Here is a 15,023-nt window from a genome sequence, read left to right on the forward strand (position 1 = left end):
ACATATACATATATAATAGCTGCAACCCATCTGAGTCAACCTACAATGGAAGACACCAAATTTCTCGATGCTGAATGGGGAATAGAAGAGGATAATCATGTATAACTATAGACAGCAAGTGTATTATAATTTATTACAGCTTCTTATGATTTCAAAACATTATTACTTGAAAAAAAGGAAACATTCTGAAATTTAGAAACTAGAATTCTTTTCTTGACTTTTAATTCAAGAAGCAATTTATTAGCTAGTTGCCTTCCTCATTTAGGGTGTCATGTAGGTTCCCCAGTAATTTTTAGCATGAAATTCTTGGTCATCTTCTCGTTAGCCACCTCATCATACAAACCAGAGACCATGCTCTGAAGGACTTAACCCTTTAAACCCCAGAACTCCTGCCCTGTCATGCCTGAGGTCCTGATTGGTGAGCATTTCATATAGTCCACTATATGTAGCTCAGCTCCCTCCATTCTTCACTTTGCTTTCTCTCCATCTTCTTGCCAGATGCTTTCCTGCTCAGATAAGAGCCTCTATCCTTAAAACTTAATATTTTCAGCTCTAGAATTCTCACAATGAGGTCTCTATTCTCCCAATCGGTGAGGGCTTCATGGGACCCACTATATCCTGGTCAACTCCAGCCATCTGTCCCTTTATTATCTAGCCATCTTCTCACTAATCATGCTGACATAAGAAACATATTCTCTGTGCCATCCTCCAATTCCTACCCCTACTTTTCCATTCTGGAACCATAATCAAATCAACACTGTCATCATGACCAGAAAGGATGTGCTAATCTACCTCCCTATAGCACCACTGACTGAAACTTTCCCAACCCTTTGTGATAAATTTTATTCAATAAGTATTTATAAAGCAAATTAAAGTGACATGGTGGTTTTTCAAGGAGTTTTGAGGACCAAATTCTCATCAGCTACCTTGCCACCCAGAGAAGGCCACCACTCCCCTATATGAATTACCTCCCCCATTTTAGATTGTATCTCCTCTGGAGGCAGAGAGTGACTTCGTTTTTATATTTGTATCCCCACCATAAAGCACAGTACTTGGCACCTACTAAACATTTGAATTTTTTTCCTCATTCAGTCATTCATTCTTCAAATGTCTAAATTAATGCCTCCATTTTTCCCTTAGGCATGTCCTTCTTCCTGGTAATTGTCTAAATCACCTCCACCAGAGAGCTCTACAATTATGGTCACCTCCAGACTGCCTCTGAGAGACTCTCATGATTAAAGGCACAGTCAGGCTGATTCTCCCCTCTAGTCATAAGAGAAAATCTGTCAGGAATTAGTAGTAAAGCTTTTATGGCTGCTTATAGAGGAGAGCTAGAGTACTCTCTGAGTACCAAGAATATAGGCTATAATAGAACCTTAACATAGTAAGCTCTTAATAAATGCTTGATGAATTTAAATTAATATTGCTTCTTCAGGAGAGATAAGCACAATAGCCCAAACCTAGCTAGTGGGACAGTCCAACTGTTAACAAAGACCCACCAGAACCTTTATCCTCATATCCCATGTAAATACCCAGTGGAATTCCAGGACTTACATTTTACAAATTGGCTCCAATCCACTTAGGAATAGGGGGTTGGGGGAAGGATAGGAGAAACAGGATGACTGTCTACTCTGGAACTAAGGGTGCAAAACTGAACTGATAGTCTTATATACACACCCTTTAAACCTGACTCTGCTTCTAACTAGATGTATGACACTGGGAGAGTTATTTCCAGTAGAATGTAAGCTCTTTGAGGGCAAGGACTAAATTTGCTGGGTTGTTTTTTTTTTTACTTTTTTGTCCTAAGCACCAAGCACAGTGCTTTAGATGTAATAGTTATTTGTAATGGTAATGGTAATTTGAACATATTCCCCTACCTCTTAATAGGCCTAAGGGAATTTGAAGATCTTCCCTGCCCCTTCATAGGCTGAATGTAATCACGTGGAGCCTGTGGTAGGATGAGTTTGCATCATAGAGCAGAACTGAGAGGAAGCTGGGAGTCAGAGCAGTTAGAAAAGAGGGAGAGAGAGGATGCAGGCAAGTAGACAGCTAGGATTGGATTGTGAGTGTTTGTGAGAAGGCTTTGCAGCTATGATGGATTCGGTTTTCTGGTGTTGGGATTTGGCTTTCTGGTGTCTGAATAAATGTTTTGCTTCTGTCTTCTCTATGGAGAGTCTGTTATATTTTGCACTTCAGAACCATGCTGGCATGTTTATAGTCACTGTGGGTACTATGAATATTGCATTGGTGCTACAGTATTTGATAAATGTTCATAGATTTTAACTGAGCTAAGTTTCATTGTTTTTTCTTTCAATTTTGTAGTCTGCAAAAGAGGCAGGTGGTTTAGATGATCTGTAAAGTGCCTCTTATTGGTAACATTCTTTGGGTCCATGGAAGTAGCATGATATAATGGGAAGAACTCCAGAGTTCTGAGGATTCAGAGGATCTGAGCTCAAACCTCAGCCCTATCACAGTAGCTAGGCAACCTTCAGCAACTTAACTTCTCTTAGTTATGACTTCTTCATTTGCAAGATGAAGATATTGGACTAGATAATGTGTCCCATTCCAGATCTCATTCTATGATGACATGAAACCTTACCCACCTCCACTTACACTTTCTTCTTTTCGTACCTTATCCTTCAATTTCACCTGCACATTATTGTACAGTAGCAAACTAACACTTGGGGTTTTTGCTTTTATTTCTCTCTCCTTTTGAAAAAAGAAGAAAAACAATATATTTTCTCATGAAAAGAGGAAAACCTAGATCATGACTGTTTACTCTGAAAATGCTAAATTCAGTAAATGATCATTTCTTAATGCATAGAGCACTAGACTTGGAATTAAGAAGACCTGCTTGAATTCCATGTTAAACATTTACTAGCTACATGACCTGAGCAACTAGCTTAACCTTTCTGGGCATGCTAGTAAATGTTTCAGAATAGGCTCTCCAAACAAATAAATGTACCCACAACACACTTTTAAGTTTAATCTTCATCATTAATGTTTTCTCTATGACTTTCTTATGTCTTAATGACCAACAATACAATAAATAAAGCCCTGTTTTGTAATGTCAGATGTATAAATTATCACATTGAAAATCTATGGGAGAAGCTGGCTCTGACACTCCTCCTCCCTTCCCCCCCCCACCCTGCCCAGCCACCTCCAGGGCTGTTTCTTCTGTAAAATGAGGAGATTGGACATGTTGATGTTTCCAGTCCCTAACCTGGCATTCTGGGATCATATTTAAATCTCATTTTTTACTCCATCACCATCATAGGCACCCTCCATCTTTTCATGATTTGTATTTCTACTTCACCAGCAGCACCCCAATCCCATCCAACCTTGATACAGACCTAGGAAATCCCATGTCTTTAGCAGCAGGACTTACTAGGCTTCTGAGGGAGTAGGTTTAGCTGTAACAATCAAATTCTTGTTAAACAATTATAAATTCCGGCCTGCCCCATAATGAAGTGCCTTTCTGTGAAGGCCTGGTTGTCACAGTGGTGACATTTACACTAGCTTCACTATTTTAAATAGTTGAAATTACAGACAAGCAAGACAATGATTGCTTTTAAAATACTTTTTGGTAATAGCTCCATGGTAGTATATAATGTCCTCACTCTCTTCTCACTGCTGTAGTGACCATCTTTTATACCATGGACATTTGGCACAATAAAAAACTGAATCTTCTACCTTGGGTGTCAGCAAGGCTAGAGCCAGGACAGAATCATGAAGCAAGTCAAACTGTTCAATAGGATTGGTGTCACCTTCTCTGTTCTCTTCCTCCTCCTCCTTCTTTTTTTTTTTTTTTGCTTTTTTGGAGGGCAGTGGGGTTAAGTGACTTGCCCAAGGTCACATGGCTAGTAAGTGTTAAGTGTCTAAGATTGTATTTGAATTTAGGTCCTCCTGACTCCAGGGCCAGTGCTCTACTCACTGTGCCACCTAGCAGCCCCTCTTTCTCCTTTTTCCTTCTTCCTTTCTTGGAGTAGGCTCCAACTCCCTCCTCCTCTAACATTAAGTGTTTTCAAAGTTCTTCAGGTAGAAGAATCATTGTTGTAATATATTGCTGCTCTATGAGGTATTTTTATTTTAACAAAGATGATGCCTTAAAAATAAACTTCAGGCTGGATCACTCAGGCTAAAGTTAGGGTTGGAAAGGAATAAGGCATTTATGGATCATCAAATGCAACAAAAATAATATTACTAATAACAAAGAACAAAAAAGGATGCAGTTTTGTTTGTTTTTTGCTTTTTGGAGGGCAATTGGGGTTGTGACTTGTCTAAGGTCTCATGGCTAGTTTTTGTGTTAAGTGTCTGAGGTCAGACTTGAACCCAGGTCCTTCTGACTCCAGGGCCCGTGCTCTATTCAATGCACCACCTAGCCGCCCCAAGGATGCAGTTTTTAAGGTTAGAAAAACAGAACTTTAAATAAAAAGACAATTCCTCTCCATCTTTGCTTTCCCTGCAGGGTATTGGAGTGTTGCTAAAATCTCCAACATCAGTTTCATGCAGGAAGATCAGACATTGGCAGGTTTATGCTCTGCCTCCTTGGAAGAAGTTCCTACATTAATGAGATCATGAATATATTGGAGTATTGGAATAGTTGTAGAGATGCTGGAGAACATTGGAATCTTTCAAAGGTTCTCAGATCACAGCTCATAAGTAGCTGCCTCCTTCGAAGCTCCTGCATTTCAATCCCTTCACAATCTGTCTCCAAGTCAATTTTTTTAGCCCCATGAGACTTCAATCCCTTTCACACTCTCTATGGATCAGAAAAAATTGGTCTTGTTATGTTATCCCTCCTGCATGGCATTTCATCTTCCTTTTGGACAGACTATCCATCAGGTCTGGAATTCATTCCTTTTCCATTTCTGCCTCTTAAATTTCCTAGTTTCCTTAGAAGCTCAGCTCAAAGTTTTACCTCTAACATGGGACTATTCTTTTTCCTTCCATCTACTACTGTCTGCCCCCTTCCAAAAATTGCTTTGTATTATTTTATTCTATTCTATACATATTTGAATGTGTGTCTTCCCCTATAAAATATGACCTTCATGAGGGCAAGGATTGTTTCACTTTTGTCTTTATATTCCCTAATGCCTGGACGTCAGTAGGCACTTAAAACGTTTGTTGATTAATTTCTTGAAATCATACTTCATTTGGAAATTGTTTATTAAGTAAATTGATATTGAGTAAATCACTATTCTTGTTTCTGAGTAATGGGTGCTTATTTTTTCCAAATTCAGGATGCAATTTTCTCGAAATTTCTTCACACTTTTTCATAGATTCTAGTGCTCACAACATTATTCATGGTACATACCTGGAAGAAAGGGAATTTGTTATTATTTGTATATAGAATGGAATCAAAGGATCTGCACTTAAGTCCTGGGCTCTGATGTTATCTGTGTGACCTTGGATAAGCCACCTAACTTCTCTGAGATTTGGCTTCCCCATCTTTAAAGTGAAGAGGTTGAGCTAGGTGACCTGTGATATCCCTTCCATCTTTAAATTTAAAGTAATTCTAAATTTGTCATTGAATCCCCAACCAAGAAAAAAATGTGTAATTTAGGGCATTTAAAGAAACTAGGAAATTTTCACAGAATTTCAGAACTAGGAAGGACTTCAGAGGCCTTTTGGTCCAACCTATATATGAATAACTACTAATAACCAGCCTTTGCTCAAAGACCTCTAATGAAAGGGAATACCTGACCTCCCAAGGTGACATTCCACTTTTAGATTATTCTCATTGTTAGGCTATCCTGACATTGCAAATTAAATATTCTTCTCTGCACCTTCTACCCTTTGCTGCTAGTTCAAATCTCTGTGACCAAAGAGAACAAGATTAAATCTACCATGACTGCTAAATGATTCTAGCTATGCCCAAGAAACTCACCACCACCATTTTCCCATCTGCAATTTGTCTTTTGATTGTTGTCTCCTTGCCGAACCACTTCTGTACCTGGATCAGGGAGCCATTTTCCAATGTAATGATGCTCTAGAAATCCACAAAGGACTTACTGTTAGAAATCAACAAACTGCTAACTATTTAAGAAAATCTGGATCTACTTTTGGCTAGGTGCCAATTTATCACATTTAAAGGCTATATAGGTACTGATAAAAAGAGGGGGAAGTGGTTGGTGAGTCAGGTCGACACTTTAAGAAGAATTTACATAAGCACAAGGACAAAAATCACAGAGGGGAAGAGACCATGGAGCTGATACAGCCTAGCCCCATGGAAGAAGTATATTCACTGAGATCTATTGAAGTACTGAAGGCCATTTACATATTTTCCCACTTCAAAATCTTTGCCATAATACTTCAAGCAATAGTGTCATAGGTCTAGGTTTTATTTCTGGAGGCTATCTAGTCAACAGAGGTAATATGGTCAGAAAGATGGCCATGAAATCAGGAAGGCCTGGGTTCCAGCCCCACCTCTGACACATACAGGCTGTATGCCCCTGGGCAAATCACTTAACATTTCATAATCCCTGTACTTTCTTTTTTTGCTTTTTGGAGGGGGGAAGGTAGGACAATTGGGGTTCCCAAGGTCTCATGGCTAGTTTTGTGTTAAGTGTCTGAGGCCAGATTTGAACTCAGGTCCTCCTGGCTCCAGGGCCAGTGCTCTATCCACCTAGCTGGCCCCCCTGTATGTTCTAAGACTAGAATTTGCAGAGCAGCTGACAATCCACAATGGTGGAGAAGGTTTCTCATGTGTATGCACACAAAAGATAAAGATACGGACATTATGCATATATGCATATATAGATATGCCCAGTTTCTAGTCAGGTAATGTGGTGGGGTTTGTTGTTGTTCAGTTGTGTCTGACTCTTCCTGACCCCATTTGGAGTTTCCTAGGCAAAGATACTGGAATGGTTTGCTATTTCATTTTCCAGTTCATTTTCCAGATGAAGAACTGAGGCAAAAAGTGACTTGCCCAGGGTCACACAACTAGTAAGTGTCTGAGGCCAGATTTGAACTCAGTAAGATGAGTCTTCCTGACTTCAAGTCTGACACTCTATCTACTGCACCACTTAGCTGTTTTCATGTGATAAAGTAATTAAGGAAAATTATAGATAATTAGCTAGAGTTGATTAGCACTGAAAAAAAATGAAATAGTATTTTTTTTTACCATTTTAAATTGTTAAATTGAATAGCTAATTGTTCATTGTATTCTTTGTATTGAAATTCATCATCAAAAAAGCTGAAAATTAATTATGATAAATGCTTGATTCTGTGGCATCCAGTCAGTGTAGACAGTTTCCAAACTAATAACTCTTCAGGAAAAGAGAGCTCTCAAAGTTCCTTGAAACTGTTTGTTCCAGCTCGTCACTGTCTGGAAGCATTAATGCTCACCTTCACTTTCCGGTTATCTGCTGTGACTTCATCAAATTCCTCACCCAACTTGAAGGAGATCTCCGTGGTTTTTAATGTGCTCTCAGTTTTGATAGTCATCACCTGACCCTTAGCACTGATAGTTACACTGGGCTTTGCTAATCCTCCAATGTTCCTGGTGGCAAAATTCACTCCTGAAAGTCAGATAAGAAATCAGATGTGATTTTCCTTTCTGTGGATTCTGGCCATCTTAAGATTTCAACTCAATTCAATAAACTTTCATTCTGGGCCTACTATGTGCCAGGTACTGTACTAAGTGCTGGGAATACAAAAAGAGGCAAAAGATAGTCCTTGCCCACAAAGAATTTACAATCTAATGAAGATTTTAGAATCTAATTTCAAATTTTCAATCTTTATAAAAAATTAAACATTTTTAAAACTTTTTAAAATCTATTTTTCCCATTATGCATTTTATTAATAGATTTGAACCTCTCTTTGCCTGATCTTTGCAATTTATGCTTCAAGCAGTATGCTCCCAGAGTATCAAATACTCTCAGGGGGCTCTTTAGTAATGTGGGAAGCTGCAATTCTTCTCTCAGACTATTGGGCTTTACTTATAAAAATCATTGCCTCAGTATTACTACTCCCAGAGGCCTGAAAGAGTGAGGTAATGCAATTTCTTAAGATTCCAGTTTTCTCTCGGACTCCTACTTGGTGGAAATCTTGCTTATTAAGATTTTGATGAGAAGAAGCATAGCATAGCGGGTAGGGTGCGGGACATGGAGTCAGAGAGACCAAGTTTGAATTCTTTGTCTAATTTTGTCCAACTATGACTATGGACAAAGGCACTTAACTACTCTGTACATCTGGAGTCGTAATGCCATACAGAACTGTTGTGAGGCTGAAGTATGTAATGACCTTTGCAAATCCTAAAGAGTTATACACATAGGTCAGACATCACAAACTTGCATTCATAGAGTACTGCTATAAGTTCCGTTAGTTTTAGCAGAGTTATATGTACTATAAACACTTTTCTCATGACCCCTCTGTGAGGTAGGGAGTGTATATCATTATACCAAGGGGATGCTGGTAAATGTTGAATAACTGACTCATAAGAAAAATGTGTATACATACTTTTAAATTTAATAATGCATTTTTAACATTTTCTCAATTATTATTATTATTTTTGCTTTTTGGAGGGGAGAAGGGATGGCAATTGGGGTTAAGTTACTTGCCCAAGGTCACACGGCTAGTTTTTTGTGTTAAGTGTCTGAGTCCAGATCTGAACTCAGGTCCTCCTGACTCCAGGGCTGATGCTCTATTCACTGTACCATCTAGCCACCCCTCAATTATTTTCTTAAGCCTAGACAAACAACCCCTGATTTATTATTATTATTATTATCATTTATATAGCACTTACTATGTACCAGACACTATGCTAAGTGCACTTGACAAATATTATCACATTTGATTTGCACAACTATACAAGGTAAGTATTGTAATTATCCCCATTTTACAGTTGGTGAAACTGAGGCAGAAGTTCAGTGACTTGTCCAGTATCACAAAGCTAACAAGTATCTGAAGTTGGATTTGAAGTCAGGTCTTCTTGACTCCAAGCCCAGCACTGCTGATTTATAGCATTTAGCTATTTCTAAGGTATAAATGTTTATACTAGAAATTTAATAACTGCCTTTTCAGAAGTGGTTTGAGCTGGTATTGGCACACTCTCTGATTATACCAATTTTGCAAATGTGGAAACTGTAATTTAAAGAGAAAAAAACAAAAATAAAAGACTTCTTAACAATAGTCAAAAAAGTGAAATGGGCTGCCTTGTGAGTTCCCTATCTCAAGAGGTCTTCCAGGAGAGCCTGGATATCTGCTTGCTGAAGATGTTATAAAGGGGAGTCTTACTCAGTCCCAGGTTGAACTTCATGACTTCTGAGGTCCCTTCAGACTCTGGATCATATGATTCTACACTTGGAAGAGATTAAGTGACTTTCCCCTGTTCATATAGACAGTGCCAGAGACAGGAAAATGCCAATTAGATTGTAAGCTCTTTGAGGGCAGGGCCTGTCTTTTGTCCCTTTTTGCATCCCCAGTGTTTAGCACGGTGCTTGACACACAGTAGGCACTTAATGAATGTTTACAGATTGATTGACTAGAACCTAGCTTTGACTTTCCTTGCTCACATTCCACCCCTACCACATAGCTTCTTCAGATGATTTTGATTCTTTGGTCATTGCAGGATTGAGCCTACATAGTGCATCAGCATGCTGGAAACATATTTGGGAAGGAGGGGAATAAAGAGGGTCCAGACCTATGATTTCAGCAGTTTGGGAAAACTCCCAGTGTGCAAACTCCCTTTACTGATACAGAGAAGCAACTCCTCTGGAATTTATGATCTAAAGAGTCTGGGGCTCTAGAGAAGTTAAAGCTAGTTTACATCAGAAGAGGGACCTAAATTCAGCTCTTTCTGCTTCCAAAGCCAACACTGTGTCCATTATGCTACATTTTCATCCTGTATAAATCTATCTGGGTTAAGAAATATTTGAGCTGAACTTGCATCTTGTCTCTATGTCCTGCTTAGTTCTTGATGCATCTCTTTCAATAATCCAAGAGAATCAATCAGGTATTACCTAGCTAGTAACAACAGCAAGACACAAACCAAGTGAGCAGTCTGCTGTTGAAAGTAACTCCACCAGTAGACTGCTCAGGGCCTTTAGGTTAAGGTATCATAGCTAGAACTACCTCACGTAAACACAAATATGCTACAACAGCCTTAACAAGTAAGTCAACCCATTAGTGAAAATTAATTTTATTAGAGTTCTGAACAAATAAGACGTTGAAATTTCTGGGCCAAAGAACACTACTGAGAGATCAGACCTGAACACAATGACCACACTCCAAAGATGTGCCATACTCACTGTCTCCATTCACTTCTCAGCTCCTTGCAATCTGCTTCCTAACTCCACTCTAACACTGATTGGTCTTACAAAGTTACCAATGATGTCTTTTATTTTTTATTTTCTTTTTGAGGCAATCAGGGTTAAATGACTTGTTCATAGTCACACAGCTACTAAGTGTCTGAGGTCAGATTTGAACTCAGGTCCTTATGACTTCAGTGCTTCCAATGATGTCTTAATTGCTAAATTATATATCATTTCCTTAGTTCCAATCCTTGCTGTCTCTGCAGTTTTGGTAACCCCTCATCCTAGTGACATCTGATTCTGGACACTCTTGCCTGGCTTTCTGTGACACTACTCTCTCTTGGTTCTCCTCCTTCCTGTCTGACCATTCCTTCTCACTCTCCTCTCCTGGATTATCATTGCAATCTTCTACTTCCTAAGTATTAGTGCTTCTCCAGGTCTCTGTGCTGGACTCTCTTCTCTTTCTACATGGCTTTCCCTTAGTGATTACATCCACTTGCATGAATTTAATGATCATCTCTACATCGATGACTCCAAAGCTATATCCAATTCTTAATCTTCCTCCTGTACTCTGATCTCCAATTGCCTACTGGACACTTCCATCTGGGTGTCCAAATGACATCTCAAACTCAATATATACAAAATAGTATTCATGATAGTCTATCCTAATTCCACTCTTCTTCCATACTTCTCTTTTTAGATCACAAAAAAGGGCGAAAAGGACCTACATGTACAAAAATAACTCTTTTGTGGTGGCAAAGAATTGTAAATTGAGGGGATGCCCACCAGTTGAGGAATGACTGAACAAATTGTGAAACATGAATGTAATGGAATACTACTATGCTATAAGAAATGACGTGCAGGTGGATTTCAGAAAAAGCTGGAAAGGCTTACATCAACTGATACAAAGTGAAGTAAGCAGAACCAGGACTACACTGTACACAGTATCAGCAACATTGTGTGATGATCAATTATGAATGACTTAGTTCTTCTCAATAATACAATGATCCAAGACAGTTCCAAAGCACTCATGATGGAAAAATGCTACCCACATCCAGAGGAAGAACTGAGGGAGTTTGAATGCAGATCAAAGCATTCTGTTTTCATTTTCTTTATTTTTGTTGTAGTTCTTTTCTTTGGGCCAGTTTCTTCTTTCACAACATGACTAATAAGGAAATATGTTTTACATGACTACACATACATAACGTATATTATCTTGCTAACTGTCTTAAGGAGTGGGTAATGAAGAAGGGAGAGAGATAATTTGGAACTCAGCATTTTTTTAAATGAATGTTAACAATTGTTTTTACATGTAATTAGAAAAATATTTTTTGGTTTTTTATTTCTATTTTTTTACAAAAAGCATATACTTCTCTTTTGCTGAGGGCATCACCATCCTCCAAGTCCCTTAGATTCATTAGCTTGCAAGTCACTTTTGACTCTTCCTTCTCCCTCTTTCCCCATATGCTATCAGTTGCCAAGGTCATTAATTCTTCCTTCAAAATTTCTCTCAAATCCATCCACTCCTCTTCATTTGCTCTATCACCACTATAATTTATTCCCTTATTACTCCTTACCTGAGCAATTTATACTAGCCTCTACAACATAATTCACATTTGTTCCTTCTCTCTATTTGGACAACCATCTGCTTAGTTAAGATTCTCATTACCTCATCCCTGGATTAGGGTAAAATGTCTAGGTTCAATTAGAGTAAATAATGAATCCCCTGAAGTGATTACTGCATTTAAATCCACAGTATTTAAAGTTATAATTATATAAAATGTGGTCATCAGTTCCAGCCCATTGGAAATATGCAGTATGAATTCAAATAATGCAACCACTTTATGAGATTGAAACTAGTTCTTGTCTCCTAACTAGTCTTCCTGCATGCAATATCTTCATTCACCTATCCATCCTCCACATAGCTAATAGAATAATCTTTGTAAGACTCTCCCTTGTTCTCTGTCTTGTTAAAAAAAAAAACAATCAACATATATTTATTGCTTAGAATAAAATACAGACCTCTATGATCTGGCCATAACTCTGTGGTAGAGGAGCAAGAATGTTGAATTTGGAGGCCAAGGCCCTGAATTCCAATCCTGACATGTCCACGTCACCTTGGTCAAACCATTTAAATTATCTGGGCCTCAGTTTCCTTATCTGTAAAACTAATATGACTGCACTAGATGACCCCTAATGTTGCTTCTAACTCTAAGCTAGTAATCATTCTCCCTTTCTAGACTTATTGTGCCTGCAGCTCATTAAAGACAGTATGGTATAAAAGACAGGGACCTGATCTTGGAGGCAGGTAGACCAGCATTTAAGTCCATCTCTCTCTCTCTCTCTCTCTTTTTTAAGGCAATTGGGGTTAAGTAACTTGCTCAAGTTTACATGGCCAGTTATTTCTGAGTGTGGTGCTAAGTATATGAGCCTGGATTTGATCCCCAGGTCATCCTGACACTGGAGCCGGTGCTCTTACTCACTGAGCCACCTGGCCGCCCCCACGTCCACCTCTCTTACATAATGCCTATAAGATCCTAGTAGGTCAAGTCATTTAACCTCTCATTGGTTTAGGTAACTCTCTAAAACTCTAAGTTGAAAAGAAAGTGCCAAGTTGCATTGATAAAGGCAGTTTCCTCATTGAGATGTTCCTCTTCCATTAGAATCATAGGTCCAGTTCCATCCCTATTTTATCTTCCTCCCCTTCATGCATGCCACATTCCAGCTCAACTTGAGTAATAGATATTACCTTAAGTTGACATTCTATTGCCTGTCTCTCTGCACCCGCAGATCACCTGCTCATATCTAGAAGGCACTACCTTCTCATCTCCATCAGAATTTTTTTCTTTCAAGGAGCTTCTCAATATTCCACCCTCTGTGAAGTCTTTTCTGATCCCCCAGTCATTATCTCCTCATCTAAAGAGGGGCTGAATCAAGAGTAGAAGTTTTAGCTATTAAAATCTAAGTTTTTTGTACATAGAAATGTTATAAAGCCGGCTGAATACAGACCTTGCTATACACCAAATCTGTAAGGTAGAGAAGGCAAGAAATAATTTGAAGATGAAGAATTAAAGACAAAAAATTTGCCTGAACAATTAATGGCTGATGGACATGGGGCACCCAAGGGAGTTCTCTTCTCTTGCCAGATAACCTAAAGTTGTATATCAAATAGAGGTGTTCATCAATTTTTCTCCTAATTTTACTCATTGTTCACACCTGAAAAGGCTGATTCCTTTTGGAAGCTGCCTCCACTGTTAACAAAGGAACGTTTACATAACATCTGAGTATATATTATCACAATCCATAAGATTTTTCAAAGTATAGAAAATACTCCTGCCCCCTCCACACACACTTTAAAGCAATGTCATTTAGGGTTGCATATATGTAAAAGGTGGCTTTTTTTCAAGTCAATATGGTATAACCTAGAAACCCAGAAGAAAGACAGACAGAAGAGAAAAGTCATCATCCCCAGTATTTTTAAAAAGAAACCAATAATTCCCACCCAGGACAATGGCACATCTCACCTAGTTCCTTCATGTACTCATCAAAATTTTCACTAGAGACAAGTTTCCAGGTTCCCAAGAAAGGCCCAAACATCTTGGATGGTTTGATGGAAATAGAGGCTCAGAATAGAAGACCAACAAATGAATGAGTATGAACTACAAGGCCACCAAGACTACCTTTTAAAAGGCATCATTACCACATGACTCCTTTGACATAGCCAATAACAGAACTCCCCTTTCCACCACTTGACTAATTTTTCTCACCACCAAATTAGAAAATGGAAAATAACATGTAAATTTTGGTTTAGGTCAGTGATTACAGCTTCTAGCACTGTGACTTATACCCAGAGGACAAGGGATAAATATTACTTTGCTCACAGTGGAGGCAACTTCCAATGGGAATCAGCCTTTTCAGATGTGAGTGCTGAGTCAAATTGGGGGAAGAAACTGATGAATATCTAATGAATATACAACTCTAGGTTTTCTGGCAAGAGAAGAAAACACCCTTGAGAGCCTCATGTCCATCAGCTATTATTTGTTTGGACAAGTCACATTGCCTCTATTTCTTCATCTTCAAATTATTTCTCCCCTTCCCTACCTTACAGGGATGATGTGTAGTCCAGATAATATCTATAAAATGCTTACAGTTTCTTAGTGTCTTATGTAGGGTATTATTATTTTTATCAACATTATTCATCATATTTAATTGGGGGTGAGGAGCAAAGGAAATAGCCCCTATTTGTGGACAGGTTGTGCTATGAGTCTCAAGAAGGGCATGATTTTTATTAGGGAATAAACATCTTTCTTGGATAGAAAAACCATCGTTGAAGGTTTGGAAATAACGAAATGAACAGTAACAGATTTGAAAGTAGGAAGAAGAATTTGTTGAAGGTTTTAGAGGAAACTTAAGTGAATGAGAGTTAGAGTGATCTAAAAGGAAAACAATTTTCCTACTAATATCAACAGAATTCTGAAGAACCACCTTGAGTAGCTCATCAATGATGCATAAGTGTGGGATTTAATTTCACTTGACTCTGCATATTTTTTACAGGGTTCACCCCCCAACGCAGGGGTGGAGGTGAAAGGGAAAGAAAATAGATCTTGTTCATTAAAAAAAATTTTTTTAAGTACACAACAGTTTTAAAATTCTGTGCTGCCCCTTTCCACCTGATTTGGTAACAGGGTCTTCCAAAAAGTGATTTATGTGTTACGGTTGACTTTCTCTTCCAGTACCAACTGATTGTTGAAATCTGTAGGAAGTAGT

The 15,023-nt window shown here is 38.5% G+C and overlaps 1 protein-coding gene across 1 annotated transcript; it reads right to left on the reverse strand.

Annotated features, from left to right (window-relative positions):
• Window positions 1-5,155: 5,155 nt before the first annotated feature.
• Window positions 5,156-13,853, reverse strand: LOC138170693 (fatty acid-binding protein 9-like). Its single transcript, XM_069100182.1, has 4 exons — window positions 13,781-13,853; window positions 7,351-7,523; window positions 5,891-5,992; window positions 5,156-5,317 (listed from the first exon to the last, which is right to left on the reverse strand). Exons 1-4 carry the CDS (start codon window positions 13,851-13,853, stop codon window positions 5,267-5,269), a joined length of 399 nt encoding a protein of 132 aa, XP_068956283.1. The 3' UTR covers window positions 5,156-5,266.
• Between the last annotated feature and the right edge of the window lie 1,170 nt (window positions 13,854-15,023).

This window comes from Petaurus breviceps, unplaced genomic scaffold (genome assembly GCF_028583685.1).
Source record: "Petaurus breviceps papuanus isolate PSGF00001 unplaced genomic scaffold, PetGlider_PUasm1.0 38, whole genome shotgun sequence".
NCBI classification, from domain to species: Eukaryota; Metazoa; Chordata; class Mammalia; order Diprotodontia; family Petauridae; genus Petaurus; species Petaurus breviceps.

What these genes read in the sequence shown, in the direction of transcription:
- LOC138170693 (XM_069100182.1), bottom strand. Translation starts at nt 13,853, where the DNA reads ATGTTTGGGCCTTTCTTGGGAACCTGGAAACTTGTCTCTAGTGAAAAT. An exon ending in TGAGTACATGAAGGAACTAG is followed by an intron (nt 7,524 to 13,780) that starts GTGAGATGTGCC and finishes TCTGACTTTCAG; the next exon opens with GAGTGAATTTTGCCACCAGG. An exon ending in CAGATAACCGGAAAGTGAAG is followed by an intron (nt 5,993 to 7,350) that starts GTGAGCATTAAT and finishes GTGGATTTCTAG; the next exon opens with AGCATCATTACATTGGAAAA.